The following is a 24,823-nucleotide window of genomic DNA, read 5'->3' on the forward strand; positions in this document are numbered from 1 at the left end:
TTAAAATGAATAATTACGGTAAAATTTCTGTATCAATTGCAACCATGAGGCGCTTAACAAGTCCAGAGCTTTGCATTTGTTAATATTGAACAAGGGAGGGAGAGATCTATCAAGGTCAAAAATAAAAATTCAAGAAGACTTAAATTCAAATAACATTTATAAATTAAAAGTATATGTGAAGAAACTACTATATTCTGCAGTAGTTTAAATAATCACATACATTTCCGTAACAATAATCCATATAAATCACCCAGTATACAATAAGAAATACGTAGTTCACAATGACTTCTCCGGTTGCCACTAAGCCTTTCACTCACAACGGTGTTGAGTTTGTTCCAAATAACTATGCATCAATTCTGGACAAGACGGGTGTCCATCCTGATTATCACATCATTCAGGATTTGCTGGATGCAAGTGAGGTAGGGTATGCTCTTACAAACCCTGTTGTTGTTTTTGGGGACAATGTTATTGCATTACAATAAGGAATACATTACAAATGTTGTTTCAGCTTGTTAGGTCACACACACACTGTAGAGGGGGTGAATACAGTGTATAGTACACTCAAATCGAACTTTAAGAACTTAAGTAACAGAAAATAAACTTTATTGAAATAATAAACTCTGTTACAGTATGGAACTGTTACCTCTCAGTGATGAACAAATATCACGAGAGCTGCTAGGGTTACAATGAATAATCTTTTCTAATAATGATAACACTTATAGTGTAAACCCTATGTCTGTGTTTATATACTACACAGTTACAAGATAATCGCTAATTGATATGGAATATAATTCTGCTTCCTAAAATATATCAATCAGATATCTTTTCTTCCAAGTATTCTATTCTTCACAAAATTCCTTCTTCATGCATATCTCTTCTTATGTTTATCTTGATCTTCTTTTCTTTAATCAGCTACTGTCCTTATCTGATTATCCTTCAGCACTTAAGTTCTGATATCTATCTTCTGATGATTAACTCCTGATAACATACGTACTGATATCCTTAAGTCCTGACTTCCAGTATAAGTACTGATCAACAGTTAAGTACTGATTTATCCTGTTCAGTAAGATCTGAAAGCTAAACATAAAACATATTAGCCATGACATTATCAAATATATCTAACAGTCTCCCCCAACTTGTAAATTAACATAATATACAAGTTTAACAGATATTTGATGATGTCAAAAACATTAAGTACAAATGCATGAGAATTAGACTAGATAACTACAACTTACAGTCCTTAAAGTTTTTACCAATTTCAACTTCTGATAACAACTTCAGTCTGTATAAATATCAGAATTTAAGCAGTTGTAGATCTTCGACTTGGCTTCTTCATTTTCTGATCTCTCTGATGTCAGGAGTTGTTCTGAGATAGTTCTTCAACAAACATTTCTTAGCATATCTTAGTTCATCAATCATTCTCCTTTTAACATCTTTAAGCTCTGCAGTATCTTCACCAGTTTGAAAGATTGCAGCTCTGAGATCATTGATCTTTGCTTTTCTCAACTCCTGATCTAGTCTTATGACATAAGCTTTGTCAGACTCTAGATTGAATTCAAGTCCCTTAATACCAAGATACGTTCTGATCTGTGCAGTATTAGGCTTCATATCAACAATATCACCATTGTGATCTCTGTACTTTGGAACATATATGCTGTCAGACTTAACAGAATAAAGCCTTTTCTGTCTCTGAATCTGTTCTTTTAAGTAGTTTGCAGCAGTCCCTGTTATTCTGTCATCCACTTGAAGTAAGAAAAGTACATGCTCCAATTCTTCAAAAAACTTCAATGGAATGGCATTTTGTCTTATATGATAAACCCTACCATCTGTCATGAAATACAACATGATGTATTCTTTCAAGTAGGTATGGTAAACCATCTGTACAGATTCCAGTTGATTCAATCTCTCAGGAGTTGCTCCAATACCTGGTTCACTCAAGGAAGTTGGATCATTGGTAGTGTTGTGTACTCTTCTTTCATCAGCACTTCCCAATCCAGTTTTATCTCTAGCTTCCTTTCCAGTAACTACTCTTGCTTCAAAACCACTTGCAGTAGTCTTCAAAGATTGAGTCTGTTTTGCTTTAGTGAATCCTGATAGGAGTGTCTTTGATCTATTTTCTGATATCAAGTTAACTTGAGCTCTGTCAGAGGTTACTTGCTTCTTTTGAATATCAGAACTTACAATTTCTTGACTCTGAACAACTTGAGCCATGTCAGAGGTTGTTTTAAGAACTTTTCTTGAAGTCAGAGCAAGATCATCTTTTTCATCAGCAATTTCTTCTTCCTCAGGAGGTACATAAGCCTTGATAGGTTCACAACCTTTTCTTTACCCTTGGATCTTGGATCTATCTGTGGTTGTGATCTAGCCAATGTTGCTTCAGTATGTGTCCTTTCTTTGATCACAATGCCTTTAGGTTTTGGAAGTGACTTTTTACCAGAAGCTTCAGATTTAGATGTGACTTTCTCTGATTTAAGTCTGGCTTCTTCTTCCTTTAAACTTTCCAAGTCCATTCCTGGATTTTCTTGAAGAAATAACTGTCTTGACATTTCTTCATCAAGATCTAGAAGTTCATCAGAACTTATCCTTTTACCAGCAGCAGAACTTATTCTTTTCCCAGTATCAGAACTTGTCCTGTGACTAGCTTATCTTGATTTGAATCTTCTACCTTGACTATGACCGCTACCCATTCCAGAGTATCCTTGATCATCATTTCCATCATCCTTTCCTTGCAGTGTCTTGTTGGTGTTGCATTTTGACTTAATTACCTTCTCCCCCTTTTTGGCATCAGCAGGTAGTAAAAGAGAGATAAGTAATTCCACTGAGGATTGGATTTCAGTAAGTTGCGATTGCTGAGAAGCTTGATTTGTCAGAATGGCATCAATCTGAGCTTGTTGTTTCTCTTGAGTTTTCTCAATATAAGCAATCCTGTCAATGGTAGGTTGAAAGAACTTTTTCTTATCAATTTTCCAAACTTGTTCTTGTTTGATAAAGTTCTCCTGAATCTTGTGTAGCTCTGCATGAGTAGTTGAATGAAGACCTTGTAGATGTTTAGTACTCAATGCAGTGACTCTAAGCTGGGTTTTAAAATCATCAGAATTTAACATTTCATCAGCTTTTGTCAAGTGCTCAGCAAGATGTAATGCATTTGGAACACAAGAAACTGAGTTTCATTTCTTAGTCCACTCCTGACCTGCAGGAGTTTCACTCCAAGGTACTGGTGCATCCCTGATAACAAACTCCTTTATCAGTTCAGACTTAGGAAGAGTCGGTTGAGGAGTATGTCCTGAAGGACCTGCTTCATCAGCATCTATAGTTGGAGCAGCTTCACCAGTATCTCCAGCATTTGCAGCATCAGAACTTAAAGAATCAGTATCTTCTGATAAGACAACAGTGTGAGTAGCAATGGAGGCTTCAGCATCCTCTAATTGCTGATCTGATACTAAGTTCTGATCAACAGCCAAATCCTGATGCTCACCTAAAGTCTGATCATCAGCATCTTGATGCAGAGAAGGTGGTGTTGATAACTCTGGAGTTTGAACAACATCAGTAACAGGTGTTGTGGAAGGATTATTTGTTGTTGGAGCTTCTAATAGAAGTACTTCAGACACAAGTAAGTGTTGATCAGCAATATCAGCACTTGTGTCTGGATTACCAAGAGACGCAGATGGTGAATTAGCCCTGTCAGATACAGTTTCCTGAGATGGAGTAGATGGAGAAGAAGTGACTGGAGCAAATTCCTTGTCTTATGAGATCAGAGATTCCTGATCCCCTTCCTTAGTTGCTTCCTCTTCATCATCTGAAACTGGCCTTTGTGCCCTCTGTTTCTTGTACTTCCTTGTTGATTTGGATTCTGTGAGAGTTTCAGGAACAGTCATTCGTCTAAGCCTTTTGAGAAGCTTAGAACCCCCAATATCAAAAATCCTTCTGAGAAGTTGCTTTCTCAGCTTCATAAAGCACAGGTTCTGAAGAAGGAATCTGTTCCTCAGAATCTGATTCATCTCTCAAAGTAATCCTCCTCCTCTTTTGAGGTGTTTGAGGAACAGTCTTTGTTCTCTTTGGCTTAGAGGATGTAGGCTTCATAGTAGGTGCTGAAGAAGAAGGTTGAGCAGTCTGTGAAGTGGAGAGATAGGATTTGAGATAAGTTCTGAGGGTAGGCTGAGATATACCCTGAGTGGTAGGGACTGAAAATGATGAATTTTGGTTATGGTGAGTTGGTTGAACATTGGAGTAAACAGATTGGTAAGTAGCAGGATCAGCATTTACCAGAATCTGTTTCACAGACTGAGGAATCTGTAATGGTCTCACCATTGATTTCTTTGTGTCAGCATTTATCAGGTCGTTAAAGTACCTTTTTGCAACCTTAAAAGGTGGGGTTTGAGTGCTGACTAACTGAGGTTCATCAGTACAATAAGTGTAAATAAGTTGACACAATCGAGCAAAGTAAACAACAGTTCTATCCTCTGTCATCCTATCCCCAATAAAACCAATTAAAGCAGTTGTAAAATCAAAGTGAGTTTGATTGATAAGTGCATACCCGATGTGCTGACTCATTATTGGGATAGCATCAAAGTTTGAACACTTGTTGCCAAAAGCCTTGGTGATGCAATTGAAGAAGAAACTCCATTCTCTTCTGATATGAGCCCGTTTCAATTGTCCTAGTTTCATCAGACTCTTTTCATATCCCAAATCAGTCATTAACTCCCGAAGTTCTGATTCCTCTGGTATAGAGAAAGTACAATCTTCTGGAAGATGTAATGCTCTTCGTACTGTACCAGGAGTGACTACATAGGATGAATCACCCACTTGGAAGATAATACTGGGAGTTCCTCGTTTACCACCATCATCAAAAACTCCAGTCCTCCAGAACCTCAGAACTTGTTGACTTAAAAATAATTCAGGCTGAGTTAGAGCGTACCCAACCTCACTATGTGCAAGAAGATCTTGCACAAAGTGCAATTCAGATGGAGCTTCGGTGTGATCAAGAACTGCAGCATAGTTGTTTGGAACAAACTTAGCTCCATCAATGATTTAATCCTTTGGTGCCATGTGAAAAAATATTGAGATTCAAGTATGCCTGTTAGGTGTTTGAGATAATGTCTGTATGAAAACAATGGAAAAAGTAAAGTGAAGGAGAGTAAAAGTAAGAAGAGAGATAAAAGATGAAGAAATTAAAAAGATTAAAGAAATCTTCTCTCTGCTGTACTTATACAAAAAAAATATTACCGTTGGACACCTGTCAGACATGCAGTAACAACGGATAGTTACTGGGCTCGAGAAAACAGTAATCAGTACTTACCCATTTGCCGAGTTTCAAGGAAAAACTGTTCCATTTATCAAGGGAAACAATTTTAATTCAAAATTTAACCCGTTAGCACTGATTGAATTATTTTTCACTGCAACATTAATATTCTGAAAATAAATCATGTTAAAAATGACCGAGATAATTTCGATGAATAAGTGCTGACAGAGAATCAGAACTTAAATAAAACCAAAATTTAAATGGTCATCAGAATATCAATCAGGATTTATCAACACAAGACAAATAACTCAAAGATCAAATCTTGAAGTAAAAACAATTTTCATTAATATATCAAGACAATACATTCATGAATTGGAAATTTACATCAGTACTTATACAAGATTTTCCCTAAGCTTCTAAATCTAACATCAACAGCCTTAGTCCTAGCTAAGAAGCCTGACAAAGCTGATGATGAAGAAAAACATGAAGAAGACAATATTAAGTCATCTTCCTCTTCCTATCTTCGACAAACAAGATGGCGAGTCGTATGATTCGCTTTGCTGACGGATACGACGAAGGTGAAGGTCTCTTCGAACGGCCACCAGATCACGTTTGATAACCTCTGGAAATTGAATCCAGAGATTGTGAGGGATGTTGGTGATAGGGTAGGGAGTTGGAATTCCATTCAAAAAGACATGCACAGTCTCATCACCGTAATTGTAGAACCAGCCAAATTCAGCCATTTGTGATAGTAAATGAAAAACAAGACTGAATTTGTGATAAAAGTGTGATGAGAAGACTAATGTGAAGTGGTTGTTTATATAGGCAAGAGAATGCCAGGAGACGCAAAGAAATTGAATGCTGACAGGTAGAATTAATTCTACCTCGTCTCCCTAGACTTTGAAAAAGAATAACATTCATTGGAAAGAGGAATCATGGTCTAGACCGCACAAGACACAAGAAACAGTGGACTGTTCAAGGACGAATACCATTAATCCTAATCATAGTGACTATTACTCTTCCACTTCAACATATTCTAGTTCGAACTTAGACTGTTACCAAATTTTATTCACAGATAAGTCAAGTAAAGGATTAGACTGAGAAATCAGAACTTAGACCTATACCAGAACTTAACAGCCATCAGAACATAATTTCTTAACTCGAAAAAGGAATGCCCATCTTAGTAAATACTCATACAAGTTCTGAGTTATAGACTTCAGAACTTAATCATTAGAACATGTAACTAGAATTTGTCCTCAGAATTAGTGCAATGTGACACAATGACTGTTTATCTAAAATAACATAGACCACCACAGAAATTTTCATCATTCAGATGGAGTGATTAGTGTGTGCATTAAGCTAAATAACAGACAAAGAGTAAAGTCTGATTCACTTCAGTACATCTTAGAAATAAGGCATAACTAAAATTTTGCTAAAGAGCTGTCATTGTCCTGAAACCTACTGATGAATGAGTTTATGCTCGAGTCCACCTCAACTATTTTATGCTAATTTTATGCATCTTTTGAAATTCTATTTTACAGTGGCTTCTCAGTGTAAGTGAGTCACGACTGTTTATCAGAATTTATGCTATTATCAGAGAATTTCTCCAGTAATCATAGAGTGTGAAAAGTCATCAAGAAAATATTTTGCTTTTCTAATGCATATTTACTTAATACCAGCAATGCACTTGGGTCGTCCCTTCCACATTTTTACCCTAGATCTCAAAGGAGTACCTGATTTTATCTTTTGATCTTTTTGCTTTTTCTTTTGATAAGTGAGGTTTATCAGCACTTAGTACATTCAGCAGTTTTACTAGTATCAGAACTTAACAGATGAGTAGCATTATTCTAATTTGTGACTTAGTAATAAGATATACAAAGTAAACTTAACTAAGCTCAATTATCGGAATTTGTTAGTGTCATAAGATTTCCACTAAAATAATTACTTCTTTCAAGGAATCATTTGTTTATTGAAGACTACTAGGTCAGTATCTAGCACAGTTATCCTCATTGGATTGAATAGGTACTAGAACAGACATATCACTTATCAGAGTTTAGAAACATATATCAGACAACAGTCAGTACTTAAAGACATTTATCAATTAAGCACAGAATATACAATGAGATTAATTCTGTAAATACAGAGCATAAAGTCTGATAACACAGAACAAGTCTAAGCAGATTTAGAGAAAGAACCTGAAACCATTCCAAGTTCATTTACCAATCTTGTAAAAGTAGCTTCACACAGTGGTTTTGTGAAGATATCTGCCATTTATTGATCTGTGGGAACAAAATGCAATTCCACTGTACCTTCATCCACATGTTCCCTGATGAAGTGGTACCTGATGCTGATGTGCTTTGTCATTGAGTGTTGAACTGGATTACCTGTCATAGCAATAGCACTTTGATTATCACAGTAAATAGGGATTTTGAAATATGTTAACCCATAATCCAGTAACTGATTCTTCATCCAAAGAATCTGTGCACAACAGCTTCCTGCAGCAATATACTCTGCTTCTGCAGTTGATGTGGAAATTGACTTTTGTTTCTTGCTGTACCAAGAAACCAATCCGCCTCCAAGAAATTGGCAGCTTCCACTTGTGCTTTTCCTGTCAATTTTGCACCCTGCAAAATCTGCATCTGAGTAACCTATTAGTTTAAAATCTGATTCTCTAGGATACCATAATCCCAGAGCAGCTGTTCCTTTAAGATATTTAAAGATTCTTTTTATAGCTGTTAAGTGAGGTTCTCTTGGATCTGCTTGAAATCTTGCACAAAGACAGGTAGCATACATGATATCAGGTCTACTAGCAGTTAGATAGAGTAGAGAGCCAATCATACCTCTGTAGTCAGTAATATCTACTGATTTACCGGTATCCTTATCCAGTTTTGTAGCAGTGGCCATTGGAGTAGATGCACTTGAACAATCTTGCATTCCAAATTTTTTCAGCAAGTTTCTGGTGTACTTGGTTTGACAAATAAAAGTGCCTTCCTCATTCTGCTTGACTTGAAGGCCCAGAAAATAGCTAAGTTCCCCCATCATACTCATCTGATATCTTGACTGCATTAGTTTGGCAAACTTCTTGCAAAGTTTGTCATTTGTAGATCCAAAAATGATATCATCAACATAAATCTGGACCAGAAGTAAGTCCTTTCCATAGTTGAGGTAGAACAGTGTTTTGTCTATTGTCCCTTTGTTGAATCCACTTTCCAGAAGAAACTGAGCTAAAGTCTCATACCATGCTCTAGGAGCTTGCTTAAGTCCATAAAGTGCTTTATCAAGCCTGTAGACATAATCTGGATGTTTGGTATCTACAAAACCTGGAGGTTGTTCAACATATACCTCTTCCTCCAATTCTCCATTGAGAAAAGCACTTTTCACATCCATTTGAAAGACAGTAAACTTTTTGTGAGCAGCATAAGCCAAAAATATCCTTATGGCTTCTAACCTAGCAACTGGTGCAAATGTTTCATCATAATCAATTCCCTCCTGTTGAGAATATCCTTTTACAACCAGCCTTGCCTTATTCCTTGTAATTATGCCATCACTGTCAGTTTTGTTTCTGAATACCCACTTTGTACCAACAACAGATCTATTCTTTGGTCTTGGCACTAGGGTCCAGACTTTGTTCCTTTCAAATTCATTCAACTATTCCTGCATTGCTTGCACCCAATCAGCATCTTGAAGAGCTTCTTCCACTTTCTTTGGCTCAGTCTGAGAGAGAAAAGAATTGTAAAGACATTCATTTGAAGTACCTGTTCTAGTTCTGACACCTGCATCAGGATTTCCAATTATCAAATCAGGTGTATGTGATTTTGTCCACTTCCTTGTAGATGGAAGGTTTTCTCTAGAACTGGATGCTCCCCCATGATCCATGCTATCTTCATTTTCATTTTATGATGCTCCCCCTGAAACTATGCTCTCTGAGTTGGATTCTTCAGTATTTAGATTTTCAGCACTATCAGAACTTGTTCTGATATCAGAACTTGACGAATCAGAACTTGAAGAGCCAGATGCATGTTCTGATGTTTCTTGAGATGTGGTAGGATCTTGAGTATGCTCCCCCTGCATAGGTGCATCTTCCTTTGACGTAGTCACCACAGTTTCAATAACATCAGAGTTTAATCCATCAGAGTTTACAGTATCAGGACTTAGACTGTCAGGATTTTCAGTATCAGAATTTGAGTCTTCATTTTCAAATCTCAGCTGATCATGGTCGATGAAATCTTCAAGACCAGTAATCTTCTTGTCATCAAAAGAGACATTGATAGATTCCATGACCACTTTTGTTCTCAAATTATAGACTCTGAAGGCTTTTGTGGAAAGTGGATATCCAACAAAGATTCCTTCATCAGCTTTTAGATCAAACTTTGATAGCTGTTCAGGATGAGTCTTGAGAACAAAACACTTGCATCCAAATACATGAAAATATTTCAGATTTGGCTTCTTTTTCTTCACCATCTCATATGGTGTTTTTCCATGCTTGTTAATGAGTGTTGCATTTTGAGTAAAACAAGCAGTCTGCACAGCTTCAGCCCAGAAATAGGTTGGAAGCTTTGCTTCTTCAAGCATTGTACGTGCAGCTTCAATGAGAGTTCTATTCTTCCTTTCAACAACTCCATTTTGCTGTGGAGTTCCAGGAGCAGAAAATTCCAGCTTTATTCCATGGCGTTTGCAGAACTCTTCCATTATCAAATTCTTGAACTCAGTGCCATTATCACTCCTTAAAATTTTCACAGAATCTTTGACCATTTTATCCAGCTGTTTGACATGATCAATCAAGATAGATGCAGTTTCACTTTTTGTGTGCAAGAAATACACCCATGTGTATCTGGTGAACTCATCCACTATGACCAACGCATACTTCTTCTTTGCAATAGACATGACATTTACTGGACCAAATAGATCAACATGTATTAGATGATAAGGCTCAAGAATTAATGATTCAGTCTTGCTCTTGAATGAAGATTTTCTTTGTTTGGCTTTCTGACATGAATCACAAAGACCATCAGGAGCAAATACTGTGTTTGGCAATCCTCTCACAAGATCTTTCTTGACCAGTTCATTTATATTGTTGAAATTTAAATAAGAGAGTTTCTTATGCCAATTCCAGCTTTCTTCAATTGATGCTCTACTCATCAGACAGATTGCAGAACCATCAGTACTTGTTGAAAGCTTAGCTTCATAAATGTTACCACGCCTGTATCCTTTCAGAACAACTTTGCCTTTAGATTTACTCACAATTTCACAGTGTTCTTCAAAGAAATCAACATGATAACCTCTGTCACATATTTGACTTATACTCAGTAGGTTGTGTTTAAGTCCTGAGACCAGAGCTACTTGTTTAATTATGACATTTCCAAGATTGATATTGCCATATCCCAATGTTTTTCCAATGTTGCCATCTCCATAAGAAACACTCGGGCCAGCTTTCTCCATAAAGTCTGATAGCAGGGCCTTATTTCCAGTCATATGTCCTGAACATCCACTGTCCAGAACTAGAATATTTTTCCTGTTGCCCTGCAATCACAAAGACCACTAATTATTAGTTTTAAGGACCCAGACTTGCTTGGATCCTTTGGCCTTATTAAGTTTGTTAACATTTGCAGCGGATTTAGCATCAGAGTTTATGTTAACATCTTTCTTATCAGAACTTACACTATCAGACTTTGAATCAGAATTTACACTAGAAGGAACAATGGAAACTTTCTTCAAAGAAGGTTTTATTTGATAATAATCATAGTACAAACTATGATATTCCTTACAAGTATAAATGGAATGCCATAAACTACCACAATGAAAACAAGGATTTTGTGGTTTGTATCTAACAGACTGACTCTTAACTCCTGATTTTGAAGGTAAGGAGTTAATATTCTTATTCTTCCTGCAAAAAGAAGCCAGATGGTTAGAACTTCCACAGTTATGACATGTTTTCCTAGGAGCATCAGGAACAGGTTTATAATCATTGCTTTTATTCACACCTTCCTTTCCATTCCTATTTTTCCTAGGTGATTTTACCTTGTTTGCATTCTTAACATCTTTCAACTTATGTTTAAGCTGCTTCTTTGTCATTAAGCCTATGTTCACTTCAGTTGTCTTTTCCTGTTTTAGTTTGTCAGAAGTTAATTCCTCTTTAACTTCTGATTTCTCATTTTCAGACTTTACAGTTACAAACTTAACAGGTTTAAACTTTGGCTTTTGCTTAACAACAGGCTTAATTTCTTCAGTTCCTTTATCATTCTTATCTTCTCCATAACCTAAGCCCTCTTTCCAGTTTCCACTACTTAGCAAATTTTGAGTTGTTTTGCCAGAGTTAGTCCAAATCCTGATAATCTCTCTTTCCTTTTCTAACTCAGTTTTTAAAGATTCATTTAATTTTAGCACTTCATTCCTAACATAAAAAGCATCATCTCTATCCTTCTGAGTTTGATGGAACATGACTAACTCTTTTTCTAAGAAATCATTTCTTTTCTTAAATGCAAGATTTTCAGAAGTTAATCTTTCACATGTTAAAGTTTGATCTCTATAGCTAACAAACATGGTTTTAAGATATCTTCTCAACTCATTAATATCATCAGTATGAAAAGCATAAGTAGTCTGAGGTACCTTTGTTTCAGTAGCTTCAGAACTACTCTCAGCACTTTCTTTATCAGCATTTGCCATCAATGCATAGTTCTCCTCACTTTCAGAGTCTGAGGTGTCTGTCCAGCTTTTCTGCTTTGTGACAAGAGCATTGCCTTTGTCGCCCTTTACCTTCTTGCAGTCAGGAGATATGTGGCCTTTTTCACCACAGTTATAGCATTTAACATTGGTGTAATCTCCTATGTCAGACTTTCCTCCTCTGCCTTCAGATCTTCTGAAATTCTTCTTATCAGAACTTATGCCTTTCCTGGAAAATTTCTTTCCCTTCCTGAACTTCCTGTATGCAATCTTTGTGATTCCTTTCACCATAAGAGCATACAGCTTCATCATCTCCTCATCAGCATCAGTCTCAGGCAAGCTTTCAGAATCTGAGTCATCATTACTCTCAGAACTTGATGACTCAGTATCAGACTTTATGAAAAGAGCTTTACCCTTGTCTTTCTTTGAGGAAGCTGCTTTGGGGAATTCTTCTTCGGCCTTAAGAGCAACTGTCCTTGACTTTCCTCCTTTCCTCTTGCTTCTTTGTTCCATCTCCAGCTCATGAGTCTTGAGCATTCCATAGATTTCGTTAAGAGTTGTTTCATCAAGATTGTAGTTGTCTCTTATTGTCGTTGCCTTCAAATCCCAGCATTCAGGAAGAGCTAACAGGAACTTAAGGTTTGAATCTTCAAGATCATACTCTTTATCAACCAATGACAAATCATTCAAAAGTTTGACAAATCTATCATATAAATCATTCAATGACTCATTAGCCTTTGAGTCAAAGTGTTCATACTCTTGAGTGAGTATTGTCTTCCTGTTCTTTTTTAATTGTGTCAGTTCCCTGACACCTTGTTTCCAGAGCATCCCATATCTCCTTAGCAGTCTTGCAGTTGATTACCCTGTTTGACATTACATTATCAATGGCACTATGCAGTAAGTGTCGTACCTTAGCATCCTTAGCAATTGATGCTATGTCTTCAGCAGTATAATCACTCTTCTCCTTTGGTACGGTCTGTGCTGCTTCATCTGCAACTGCAACAGCGAGTTTGGTTGGTTTGTGAGGACCTTCCTTGATTCTATCAAGGTATTCTGGATCTGTTGCTTCCAGGAACATGGTCATCCTTACCTTGCATATGGGATACTCAAATGGTCTCAGTATGGGGACTCTGATGGTCTCATACCGACTCTGAATTTGTGTCTTTGGTGGTTCCTCAGTTATGGTAGGTTTAGTTGGAGTTTCTGTGTCCGACATGATTGTGTTTGGATCTTTAACTGTATGTGTGTTAACAGAGTAGCTCTGATACCAATTGTTAGGTCACACACACTGTAGAGGGGGTGAATACAGTGTATAGTACACTCAAATCGAACTTTAAGAACTTAAGTAACAGAAAACAAACTTTATTGAAATAATAAACTCTGTTACAGTATGGAACTGTTACCTCTCAGTGATGAACAAATATCACGAGAGCTGCTAGGGTTACAATGAATAATCTTTTCTAATAATGATAACACTTATAGTGTAAACCCTATGTCTGTGTTTATATACTACACAGTTACAAGATAATCGCTAATTGATATGGAATATAATTCTGCTTCCTAAAATATATCAATCAGATATCTTTTCTTCCAAGTATTCCATTCTTCACGGAATTCCTTCTTCATGCATATCTCTTCTTATGTTTATCTTGATCTTCTTTTCTTTAATCAGCTACTGTCCTTATCTGATTATCCTTCAGCACTTAAGTTCTGATATCTATCTTCTGATGATTATCTCCTGATAACATACGTACTGATATCCTTAAGTCCTGACTTCCAGTATAAGTACTGATCAACAGTTAAGTACTGATTTATCCTGTTCAGTAAGATCTGAAAGCTAAACATAAAACATATTAGCCATGACATTATCAAATATATCTAACACAGCTTAATGTCAAATATCGGAGAACATATTCTGCACTGATGCCATCATACCCAAAAAACTACTCATTATATAAACAAATAAATATATCACTTATTATCCATCAACAACTTCAATTAAAATAACATAATCGTGCAATTTAGAGCATGCTCGTGCATTGCACGGGGTATAGAGCTAGTTGCACTAATAGAATCACATCCTCATCAAAGAAGTATAACACGAGAATGTAAATTTTCTCATATAAGATAGAATGAACTATCTAAAATTAAATAAGAGAAAAACTCTAAAAGGAATTTTAAATGAAAACAGAAGAATATCGAAAATTCTAACACAATATTTGAATTGAACGATTGCTTCACCTTAAGCACGTGGAAAGAATCAGGGCAGTGAAATCGTACGATCATATATATAGACACACACGTTAGAAAATCAGAATTTTCAAATATATTGGTACTTCAAAACATACTTTATTAACCTACATACATACTACATGCAGTATTGGAATTAAACAAAACATTCAAACGTTTATTATTGACATATGCCTAAAAGTATTCCAAAAAAAATCACTTCATAATTAGTGAATTACAAAGCCTCTTAGTCATGTAAAGCAACGAACAAAGAAAACGGAACCATGATAATTAAAATGGACATGTAGATGACCCCGTAATATTATATAGTAATAAATCTAAGATTTATATATACATATATAAAACAACCTCCGACAAGTCACCACCGCTGGAGGAGAGGAGGATGAGGTGAAATTTTTTTGATAGAGAAAGAAGGTTTTTTTAGAGAGAGGAGGGGCGTGGGTGTTTCCAAATCCCTTTGGGATCCTCATCTCATTTGATGCTATATAGCAAAAGAGAGATATCATAATTAAATGATACTTAGGGTCATAATTAAAAAAAGATAATTTGTTCACTTAATTTCCTAAAGGCATATTTTGGTCATTTTCTCTTTTGTTAACTATATATATTAGCCTATGATGAAAAAATTATATATAATTTTCCTAAAATTTCTAATAACGCAAATACGTTTGTAGTCGTCTACGGCCCGTGCAGCTAAAAGTTGGTACATATCATATATAGGGCATGTTTGGTCGCCCATAAATTTTTATGCTTCATTTGGGCCAAAAGCCCGTTTCACTTTTGTCCGGACTGTTTGGCAGAAAACGAGATCAATCATATTCTACTCATTTTGGATCATGAGCCAATGTTGTAAATCTTAACTATCACGTTTTCATTCTTCATTTCTCTTGTTCTTTTATCTTCTCATTTTTCTCCTCTTATTGGCTTCACTCAGCAAATCATATTTTTTGTTTATTTCTCCCCTTTTTTCCTTCTTTCAGAATTGTCTTAAATCTTCTTTATATTTCTCAATTCAAAAAAACTCCTTACCTATTCTACCTTAAATATCATGAATAAATAAATACATATTAAAATTAATAAAATTATGGATTGTTATTTAAACTTCATTTTGATATTTTAATTACATAACTACCTATGATAGGATGAATTTTAAATAGTAAATTATGGAAATTTAAGTAATATATATTGAAGTGGAGTTTAAATTATAATATTTGTAGTTTATTTATCAATTCTTTTTTATCAAAAAATTATGAGTTATCAGTTATAATTTACCAAACACATTACCCACTTATAGATAACTTAATAGTCACAATATTCATATAACGTATACGGCACTTTACAACTTTAAGTCATAAATTACGTTTTTATAATACCCTCAAACGAGCCCATAACTACAAATAAGACTACATATATAAGTTACTTTATTAAAAAAAACATATATGTTATTAGTCAAAATTTATTCATATAAGAGCACCTCTGATACATGTCAGCTAATATGAATGGCTAAAAATAAAAAATATTGATTATTTATAATTTAAGAATCTGTAAAGGTTTGTTCTTCAACGAAGTTAGATATACCGATTGACTATATTTTAAAAATAGAATGTTATCTTTATTTTAAATTGTTACAAATATAATATTCAATTTTATACGATAACACATAATAGTGCTATTTTGACACACGTCTACACATATTAAACAAATATGGCCAACATCAAAGCATCTCCAATAGATTACCCACCTTTTAGCATTGGAGCATCTCCGAGGGTAATCCGAGGGTAATAGGTAAACTTGTTAGCTAAAACATCATTAACTAAAATTGTGTTTAATTTGTAAAGATTTATACTCGAGTGATATTAACTATATTCGTTAGCTATATCCAATAGGAACTTCTGTTAAATATACTTTTAGAAATTTATTTAACGGAATATTTAATGATGGAGGGACCTTTCAGTGATTAATCGAATAATCGGTGATTAATCGAATTGATTAATCGGAAGTAATTTATTTAATAAATAATAATATATTATTCTATTTAAATGAAAATTCATAAGATTTATAAAAATAAAACTACATATAATTAATTCAAGATTTTCATAGTTAGAAAATTACTACTTACTAGTTCAAACCTTAAAATTTAAAATAAATCGAGTGAGGGTAGGATAAAACAATACAAATATGAAATATATAATCATTGTTGAATAAATTTAGAATACCTTAAGATTGTGAATCAATTGGGCAAGCGAGTTGAGTGTTGAGATTTGAGAATAATTCAAATAGGGATTTGTGGTGAGGATTTAGGGATATAAAAATATACAATTGTTTATGTATATAAAAGAGTCAATACATTAATATTGTATTATTAATATTAATTATTAAATGTTAAATGTTAATTATTATTTCCAAAAAACTATAATTTTTCTTAAAAAATATTTTTTTATTGTTATTTTTTAAACTATGACCGATTCGACCGATTTTTGACCCGATTCGATCGATTTTTCCCGAACTGCCCGACTTTTGACCGATTTTTTTAAAAATCGTATTTTGACCTAATTAACAATTAATCGAGATAGGACCGTTCTGAACTCCGATTAATCGGCCGATTAATCGGTTAATCGGCCGATTTTTAGAACACTGGATGTATTAGACTGCCACACCTACATTATACCTTGGGAGATGCTCTTATGATCACGTAATTATAACTATCCACTTCGAAAAATATTTCAAACGCATAATCTTGTTCGAGATAGTTAAAAATATAGGTAACGTATATGTTTATAAATTAAAAGAATGATATAAAAGAAATTTGTAAGAAACTGAAAAACAAATCCTACAAACCAAAATTAATAAAAATATATTTACCAAGAAGTTGAAAATATAGCCAAGTTTTTCGAGACATATATTTTTAATTTTTTTTTTGCAAAAATACGATTTTATTTAAGCTTTAATTTGCAAAAATACGAGTTTTAGTTCAATTTTTTTTGCAAAAATAGGATTTTGAAAACCTGATACAACAAAAAAAAGTATTTTTCATAAAACGTAAAAAAAGTTATATATGTGGTTGCTTTTGATTGCAAACCGTATTTTGATAATTATTTTCAAAAGATAGTAAAAATCGCAAACAGACTTAAAAAGAACTAGTATTTATGGTAATTTTTTCAAAAACATCTCATATTTTTTTTGACTTGGGCTTATATACCTCAATATTGTATATATAGGGGATGAACAAAAATTGAACTCAGATATTATAAAAATGGAGCACCGGCCAAAGTTAAACGTGAATGTCTAATGTAAACGGTGATGAAGTAAAATTGATTTGAACCCTAATACAGAATAATCATACCTCATAGAAAAACCATAATATTGAAGGAGGTTCTCGTAAATTGATTTGTACTACAATAATAGTTTAGTTATTCCACAAGTCCATAATATAGTGGACAAGAAAATATATAGTAACTGATTTTTATCGTAAAATAAAATTGATTATATATCTCATAATTGATTTTTACCATAATAGTTCGACCATGTGAGGAACAATTAAATCCCTATTTGATTTGAAACATGATATCGAGCAACTATAAGAACTCTTAATTCGTATAACAGAATCACTTAATCACGTGAAATTTACGGTAGGAAATAAATTATGTGCTATATAAACAGGCGCTCATAGCAAAATTATCATCAATAATTTATATTACCAATCCAACAGAACGAAAAAGGGTTGCTAGCAAAGGCAGTTGAGTAACTTGAGTTATAATGGACGGTTTTTACCGCTTATCTGTACCACAATTCCTCTGTTTGCAGCTGCTGATGTTAGCCCTTTATTCTTTCACGACCTCAGCCACTTCCATCGACGGCGTATCGGGCAGCTACTGGCTTCCCGCTGTCGCTTCATGGTACGGTAGCCCCCAAGGCGACGGCAGTGATGGTAATTTACTTGTTAAATTTTTGCAATTCATAAATAACATCCTTTTAAACGATACATTTGACACAATTTTTACCGCATACTGTACAGAGTACTATTTTTTTTTGGTTTTGTGATATGAGATTCGAACAGTAATCTTTCTCGAATTGGAAATATAGGTGGTGCATGTGGGTACGGGGCAATGGTTGATATGGAACCATTGAAGGGAAGAGTTGGAGCCGCGAGTCCGATTCTGTTCAAAGGTGGCGAAGGTTGTGGTGCATGCTACAAGGTCATGTGTTTGGACAAGTCCATTTGTTCACCTGGAGGCGTTACAGTTATCATCACCGATGAATGTCCCGGATGCCGTGCACTCACTCAATTCGATCTCAGTGGTGCTGCATTTGGCAGCTTGGCTATTCCTGGTGAAGCCGACCAGCTCCGTAATCGCGGCACAGTTCCTGTCATGTTTAGACGGTAATTTTTTAAATTCTATTCTCTCAACTCTTTCTTTGCCTCCATTTGTTCCCGTTTGCTTAGTAAGCCTTTTAATGTAGTTTGATTCTCAAGTCTTTCAATTATGACATGAGAAAGATGACTTGTGGTTTGACATATATGTCCTATGACATAATAAATTCTATATGAATTGATTATGATTTTGTATGTATATGGAATTTGCAGGACATCTTGTTTTTACCCGGGGAAACATGTTGCATTTAGAGTGAATGAAGGATCATCACCTTACTGGCTTTCTTTACTAGTTGAATTTGAGGGCGGAGATGGCGATATTGGATCTATGCATATTAAGGAGGTACTCTCTTATTCTTTCTACTTTTAATACTCTATTTCATCTTAGACTACCAAAACAGTTGAACTACAAGTCCAAAATAGCTATTGCTATTGCTATAATTTGGCACTAAAAAATATCTTTTGATGTTAAAATAAAACTTCTAACTGTAATATTAGATATATTTTGAAACCAAATATTTCCTAATTAACCTAAATTTTGTCACTTTCCCCTTAGTTTCATTTAAAGCATAACAACATGCATCTCATTTGTAGTAGTATGATGATGTGGTTAGATGGATAAATGCATCCTTGGTTTCAAATTTAGAACCAATGATACATATATGCATTTTTGCATCCAAGTATAGAACTCCTTTGGAGTTAGAAATTTTTGACATTTGATTTCAAATTATAAAAATGACATCTTATAGCATTGCATTGCATTGGACTCGCTCTTACACTGTTCAGAATGGAGCCAAACACATTGAATCTTTGTACATGACCAAATTAGTTAACTCTCAATGTGTTGGTTTGTGAACTGTGCAGACAGGTTCAAATCAGTGGTTAGAAATGAGTCATTCATGGGGAGCTAATTGGATCATGAATGGAGGACCATTAAACGGACCGTTTTCTGTGAAGCTAACCTCACTCTCGGGTGCAAAAACCCTTTTAGCTATAAATGTCATTCCAAAAGACTGGCGTCCAATGGCTACTTATATCTCTCGTCAGAATTTTTTATTTTGAGAGCAAATCCATTACTAAATGTAAAATGACTATAACTATGTTATAGTATGAAATGCATTGTTTTTACTTCTCATATGTTTAACTAAACCCCCCCCCCCCCCACTCTCTCTCTAAGTAGTATGTGATCTGTGAGTTGAGTTCAAGTTTTCGATTCGTTGCCCTCTCTAAAAGAAGAGTCAGCGTTCTTGATTTACAATTCTATATGTATAAAGGGATGATAAAATATTAATAATGACATTAATATTAATTTCTATGTTGGTATTGTTAGCTGCCAAGCTTGCGATTACTGTTTATTCTGTATTTACTTCCGTGAAGCATGAAATATTTAGCTAAATAACAATACCACTCTAAGAAGTAGAAATGAACAAGTTATAGCCCAGATCTCTTGCAGACACAAGATTACAACAAAAAAATTACTTAGACTGCAGTTAGACTATATCATCCAGCTGAAGTTTTAAGTATATATACTTGTCTCCCAAACTCAGAAGTCCTAACGACATCATTACATCAGCTTTAACTCGATCATCCTCATTTGCAGGCTGAGAAACTGAGAATGCTACGTAAGGTCATGTGTAAGACCTCAAATCAATAATTGGATTTGGTTCAATATCAAAGTTGAGGGAGAAATATTATATATCGAAGCAAGTAACTGGATGACCTTGTAAATATAGGCCCCTCGAAATTGCTGCTTCTTACAACGGCCATAGATAGCTTTTAACACAGAACAACGTTACTCCTGAGATACATGGTCTAGTCTAGCCCTCCTAAAACCCGGAGATTCCAGAACAGGGTGTACTATTATTTGCAAAACAAAGTAATTAAATAAGTTTTTGGCGTACCAGATATACATTGGGGATTTCCGCGCATAGTATTCCAAATTTAAATTAAAGCATTGCAGTGAAGAAATCTGAAGGATGTTACGAAAATATGCACTACTGAACCAAAACCTGGTGAAAAGTGGCAAGCAATATAAATAATTAGTGGAGTAGTTGCCAATATCATTATGGAGAACTTACATTTACTCAACATTATACACAATTACTACTTGTGTTTACTCATGAAACTCTAAACTTGCGGCTGCTAGCTGTTCTCGCGGAAAACCATATAAAATCAAGCACACAGAGGTTGTTCATATTCGTAATGGCTGTGAGGACCTTGTGTATTATTTCTTTAGTATTTATTAAAGAAAAACAGGATACATTATCATGTATCTAAGTATTACAAACGTTTTATCATTACTTTATTCAAATACAAACACTTGAATATCTTTATCTTTAAACATTACAAATAATAAACTTGGACATGAAGAATCAGCTTGTAATTGAAAATTTCTGAAGTAGATATAGAGGCTGAAAAAAGATGGGATGCAATGGTTGCAGTCTTTCAAGCTGGCTTAGTTAAACTTGAATACAAGGGTCCAACTCAGTTGCGGGCTTTTCGGTTTTGGAGAGGCTAGGAAAAAGATGAATCACTGGAAACAATTTTTCTTTTTTTAGACGAGTAAACTTGGGCAAGATTGAGTTTGCTTTTTTGACTATGTAATGGAATGTTCGCATTAGTGGCACATAGAGAGGCATGTACCTTACAACCAAGACAGTAACAGGGAGAAATGCAACTGCATATAAGGCAATCTTGGTCCATTGTTGCCTGTTTTTAATCATAAGGATGACTGTTGCTGCAAATGCAAACATCATCATTGTCAAGGAGAATATAAGGCATGATAATCCACACATCAGACTCTTTGGAAGGGTCTCCTTGAAGTCTTGTAATCGGTAGGATGAAGTGAGGATGGAAAGAAACACAACTACAGCTGTTAATGTGGATGCTAGGGAAAGAACATCGGCAATAGTGAATACCACAAAGAAGGGTTGGTTTAAAAGAAGAGGAGATCCATCTTTATCATCTGTACCTCCTGGCACGGTATAAGCTGCTGCAAAGGCAACAGTTGCTATAAGGACAGCAACAATGGAGCAATTTTCTGCTGTTCGCTTCATCCATTCTTGGGCATCCTCTCGAAGTGGTTCTTTCTTTGCAGCAAATAATTGTTCAGGTGTTTGAAGATATTTGTTTGGGATTGTATGGAACTGAGTCTTGATAATATCTTCCACACGCTGCAATATTTATTACATGCAAAATTAGGCTATTAAGTTTTAAATAGAGTAATATTCCGGATTCTGATGCTTGGAATAAAAATGTAGTATTATATATGTAGACAAAGAAAGCCCCATACATACACACCTCAAACAAAAGCAGGTCATCTTGCAATATAAAAGCAGGGCTGCGTGATTCGTTGTAATTTTCTTCAGCATCCCAAGGTTTAGGTGGTTTGTCTTGGGGCGTATCAGTTGACGTGGCGTTAGGGTTGATGATAGAAAATGGTCGTGCTGGTTCAGTGCCATTCTTAACTTTAACCGTATTTAGAGCAACCATATGCAAAATGGAGTTTAGATCTTTATCCTGAAGTCTAACCAGCTTCCGCATTTGCATTTTTGATTCCTCCACAGCATCAAATATCTTTATCCTCCTATACTTAATCGCCAGGTGTAAAATTGAACCATATTCCTGACCAACTTGCTCAACAGTGTGGGGGTGTTCCTTTATAATCTTAAGAGCTATGTCCACGCACCCGTACTTTGTTGCCAGGATCAACGGTGTTGGTATTCGAGATTCCTCATCTGCATTGTCCAGGTTTGAGCCAGAATTGTTCTCTGCTTCAGAAACATCACTACTTTCTAGCTTGTCTATCCACTCGGTGTCATTTAGAACTAGGATGGAACCCAGTTTCAGAGCAGCTTGGCGTCTTCGATGTTCTTTTTTAATCTTAGTCCAGTAGGGAATTGTTATTGTAAAAACTGATACCAGTTTCATAATCTCTGCAAGTTAGAGTGAAAATCATTTTTACCAACTACTTGCATAACTGACAAGTACATTAATTACACTGCACAAGTTACATATATTACCAATTGAGGTCCATTCAAATATCTTCCCTAATTAGACATGAATTTTTATTTTTTGAAAAATGAAATATTGTAATTGGTGTTTATGAACTCGTCAAATAATAATTAGTAAACAGTTGATATGAATAAGCTGGTAATAATAAGGGGGCATGATATGACTACCTTCTTTCAGTTTATGAATGATATGATTTTGAGGTGGCTTGATATCATAGCTAGTGGTAGCATTTTGAGGTGGCTTGATATCATTGCTCGTACCGGAATCATCTTCCACTTTATGATCAGTAGCATCTTCCTCTTCATCATCATCAGTAGCATTTTGAGGAGGTAATATATCAGCTGATGGTATCACAAGTAGATGCAGACATTAAGACAGACCATCAGTATGAAGGCAAATAAAATTACAGTAGTTACCATTATTATTATTAGGCAAAGCAAGGCTATGGAACTATCCTAAAATTTCAAATTATACAAGTAAAGAATTTGGATGCGAGCTTACAAATATGTCGAAAAGGAGAAGGAAGTAGAAGCTTGAACCATTTCCAGTACCGGATTCTGAAGGCTGATGAATTCATAGCCAGCATGTGAAGACCGGTCATTTGCTGATGGTCCTTTTCACTAATTAAACCTGGAATTGCTCTTACTATGTGCAAAGCCAATTCTGTGACATAGGTTAAACATATATGCATTATCAGCTCACAAAGTTATAAAGAAATGAAGAAAATTTACATCAAGAATTAGTAATACTCCATTTATATAACTTGAAAGAGACATACCAAAATGCTCGTTGTAGATGGCTACGTGAAGTATAGTATAAGTTGCACGTTCATCAGATATCTTGTACACAAAAGAGTTACGAAATTCTTCTTTAGGAACATAATGTATGTATTTACTGTGAAGAAACTTGAACATCTCTATTTGGCCATATCGGACAGCAGAGAAGATAGGGAACTCTCCCTTGTGGTTCTGGGCAAATAGCAAGTTATAATCTGTATATTCACATATACTACGGGCAGCTTCGAGGCAAGAGTCCTGAGTTGCAGCCACATGCAGAAGTGTGTTTTTCTTCAAATTGAAATCACCCAACAGTTTGTTTGTCAAATCACCAAAAAGTATATTAGCATCCTTGAGCAAGTCCAGCACCAAATGCACCTCTCCCGCGTATAAAGCCTTTGCAGCACAGAGTCTCCGCGGCGTGATATTTTGACAAATGGACCGTCTCCATGTTTGCTGCATAAGATTCTAACATTTTCCAAATCCTTTCGGACAAGAGCGCAATATATATCCTTAGCTGACATGATAGCTAAATATAAAAAGATTAGGTAATATAGCTTGCAGAATACTTACCAGTAACTGAACGAGAACTCCATTTATCTGGAACCATGTATTTATAGTCAGAAGATGCCCCTGTTTGTGACTAAGAAGCTGCATTTCATTCTTTGGAATATTAGGAGTATAACTTTGTATTTAATTCAAGTATTCCTTCTCTTAAGATCCCCGGTGGTGCGAGGTATCCTGGAAGCTGTTGTATTTCCTTTACTTTTGTAGTAAGTTCACTATCACTTGTATTCTTAATTCTTTACTTGGCAATTTTAAAGAGGAGACAGTGTATCACTTAATTGTCCTTTATGTTTCTGCAGAAGAATCCTCTTCAATAAAAAGTTATCAGAATCAATGGCGGTCAATTAAACCATTAGAAATAATGTATATCATACTATTGTGAAGTTTATGACTCAATAAAGCCATTATGTCATGTGTGTATGGAGCTCTAGTTTGAATATTTGTACGAAAAGAGTGGAGTAACGAATCAAAATAACGAATATTTTACCTACATAAGAGACCATGCATCTCTGGTGTTACACGAGACTCTTTGTGTGATATACTAAACAATGTCAGTCCCTTATCCCCCTCGTATAAGTGGTTAATCGAGATTCATCAAGTGCAGGTTTTATTTGCTAGCCATCAATCCAACCGAAAATAAACATAATGGTAGAACGGAAAAAAAAAAACAGAAATCTAACCTTGATCATTCTTTCAGTGATAAACATTACCTGATTGTTAAATACATGTGATCCTCCTAAATATTAACATGTAATAAGGTTCAGGTTTAAGACAAGCCTCAGAGTTTAAAATCTAATCCCCCGTCTTCTTAATCACAGTTCGGATATAGCCAATTGCACCATTCCTAACACACGATTACTACACGTATCTACTCTGTAATACTATAGACTTGCTGCTGCTATCTGTTTTCCCGGAAAACCCATGTAAAAAAAGGAGCAAAGAGGA

General features: G+C 35.1%; 2 protein-coding genes across 2 annotated transcripts; one reads left to right on the plus strand and one right to left on the minus strand.

The window, feature by feature from the left end:
• The first annotated feature begins 17,850 nt into the window (after window positions 1–17,850).
• Window positions 17,851–19,621, plus strand: LOC141675012 (expansin-B3-like). The gene is made up of 4 exons (XM_074481718.1): window positions 17,851–18,077; window positions 18,233–18,530; window positions 18,735–18,864; window positions 19,386–19,621. The coding sequence occupies exons 1-4, from the start codon at window positions 17,906–17,908 to the stop codon at window positions 19,581–19,583; spliced, it is 798 nt and encodes a 265-aa protein (XP_074337819.1). The 5' UTR covers window positions 17,851–17,905; the 3' UTR covers window positions 19,584–19,621.
• Window positions 19,622–20,686: 1,065 nt separating this feature from the next.
• On the minus strand, window positions 20,687–23,968 carry LOC141674139 (uncharacterized). The gene is made up of 6 exons (XM_074480864.1): window positions 23,885–23,968; window positions 23,314–23,767; window positions 23,037–23,198; window positions 22,703–22,876; window positions 21,822–22,456; window positions 20,687–21,694 (listed from the first exon to the last, which is right to left on the minus strand). The coding sequence occupies exons 1-6, from the start codon at window positions 23,966–23,968 to the stop codon at window positions 20,981–20,983; spliced, it is 2,223 nt and encodes a 740-aa protein (XP_074336965.1). The 3' UTR covers window positions 20,687–20,980.
• Between the last annotated feature and the right edge of the window lie 855 nt (window positions 23,969–24,823).

Source organism: Apium graveolens, chromosome 7 (assembly GCF_009905375.1).
Source record: "Apium graveolens cultivar Ventura chromosome 7, ASM990537v1, whole genome shotgun sequence".
Taxonomy (NCBI): Eukaryota; Viridiplantae; Streptophyta; class Magnoliopsida; order Apiales; family Apiaceae; genus Apium; species Apium graveolens.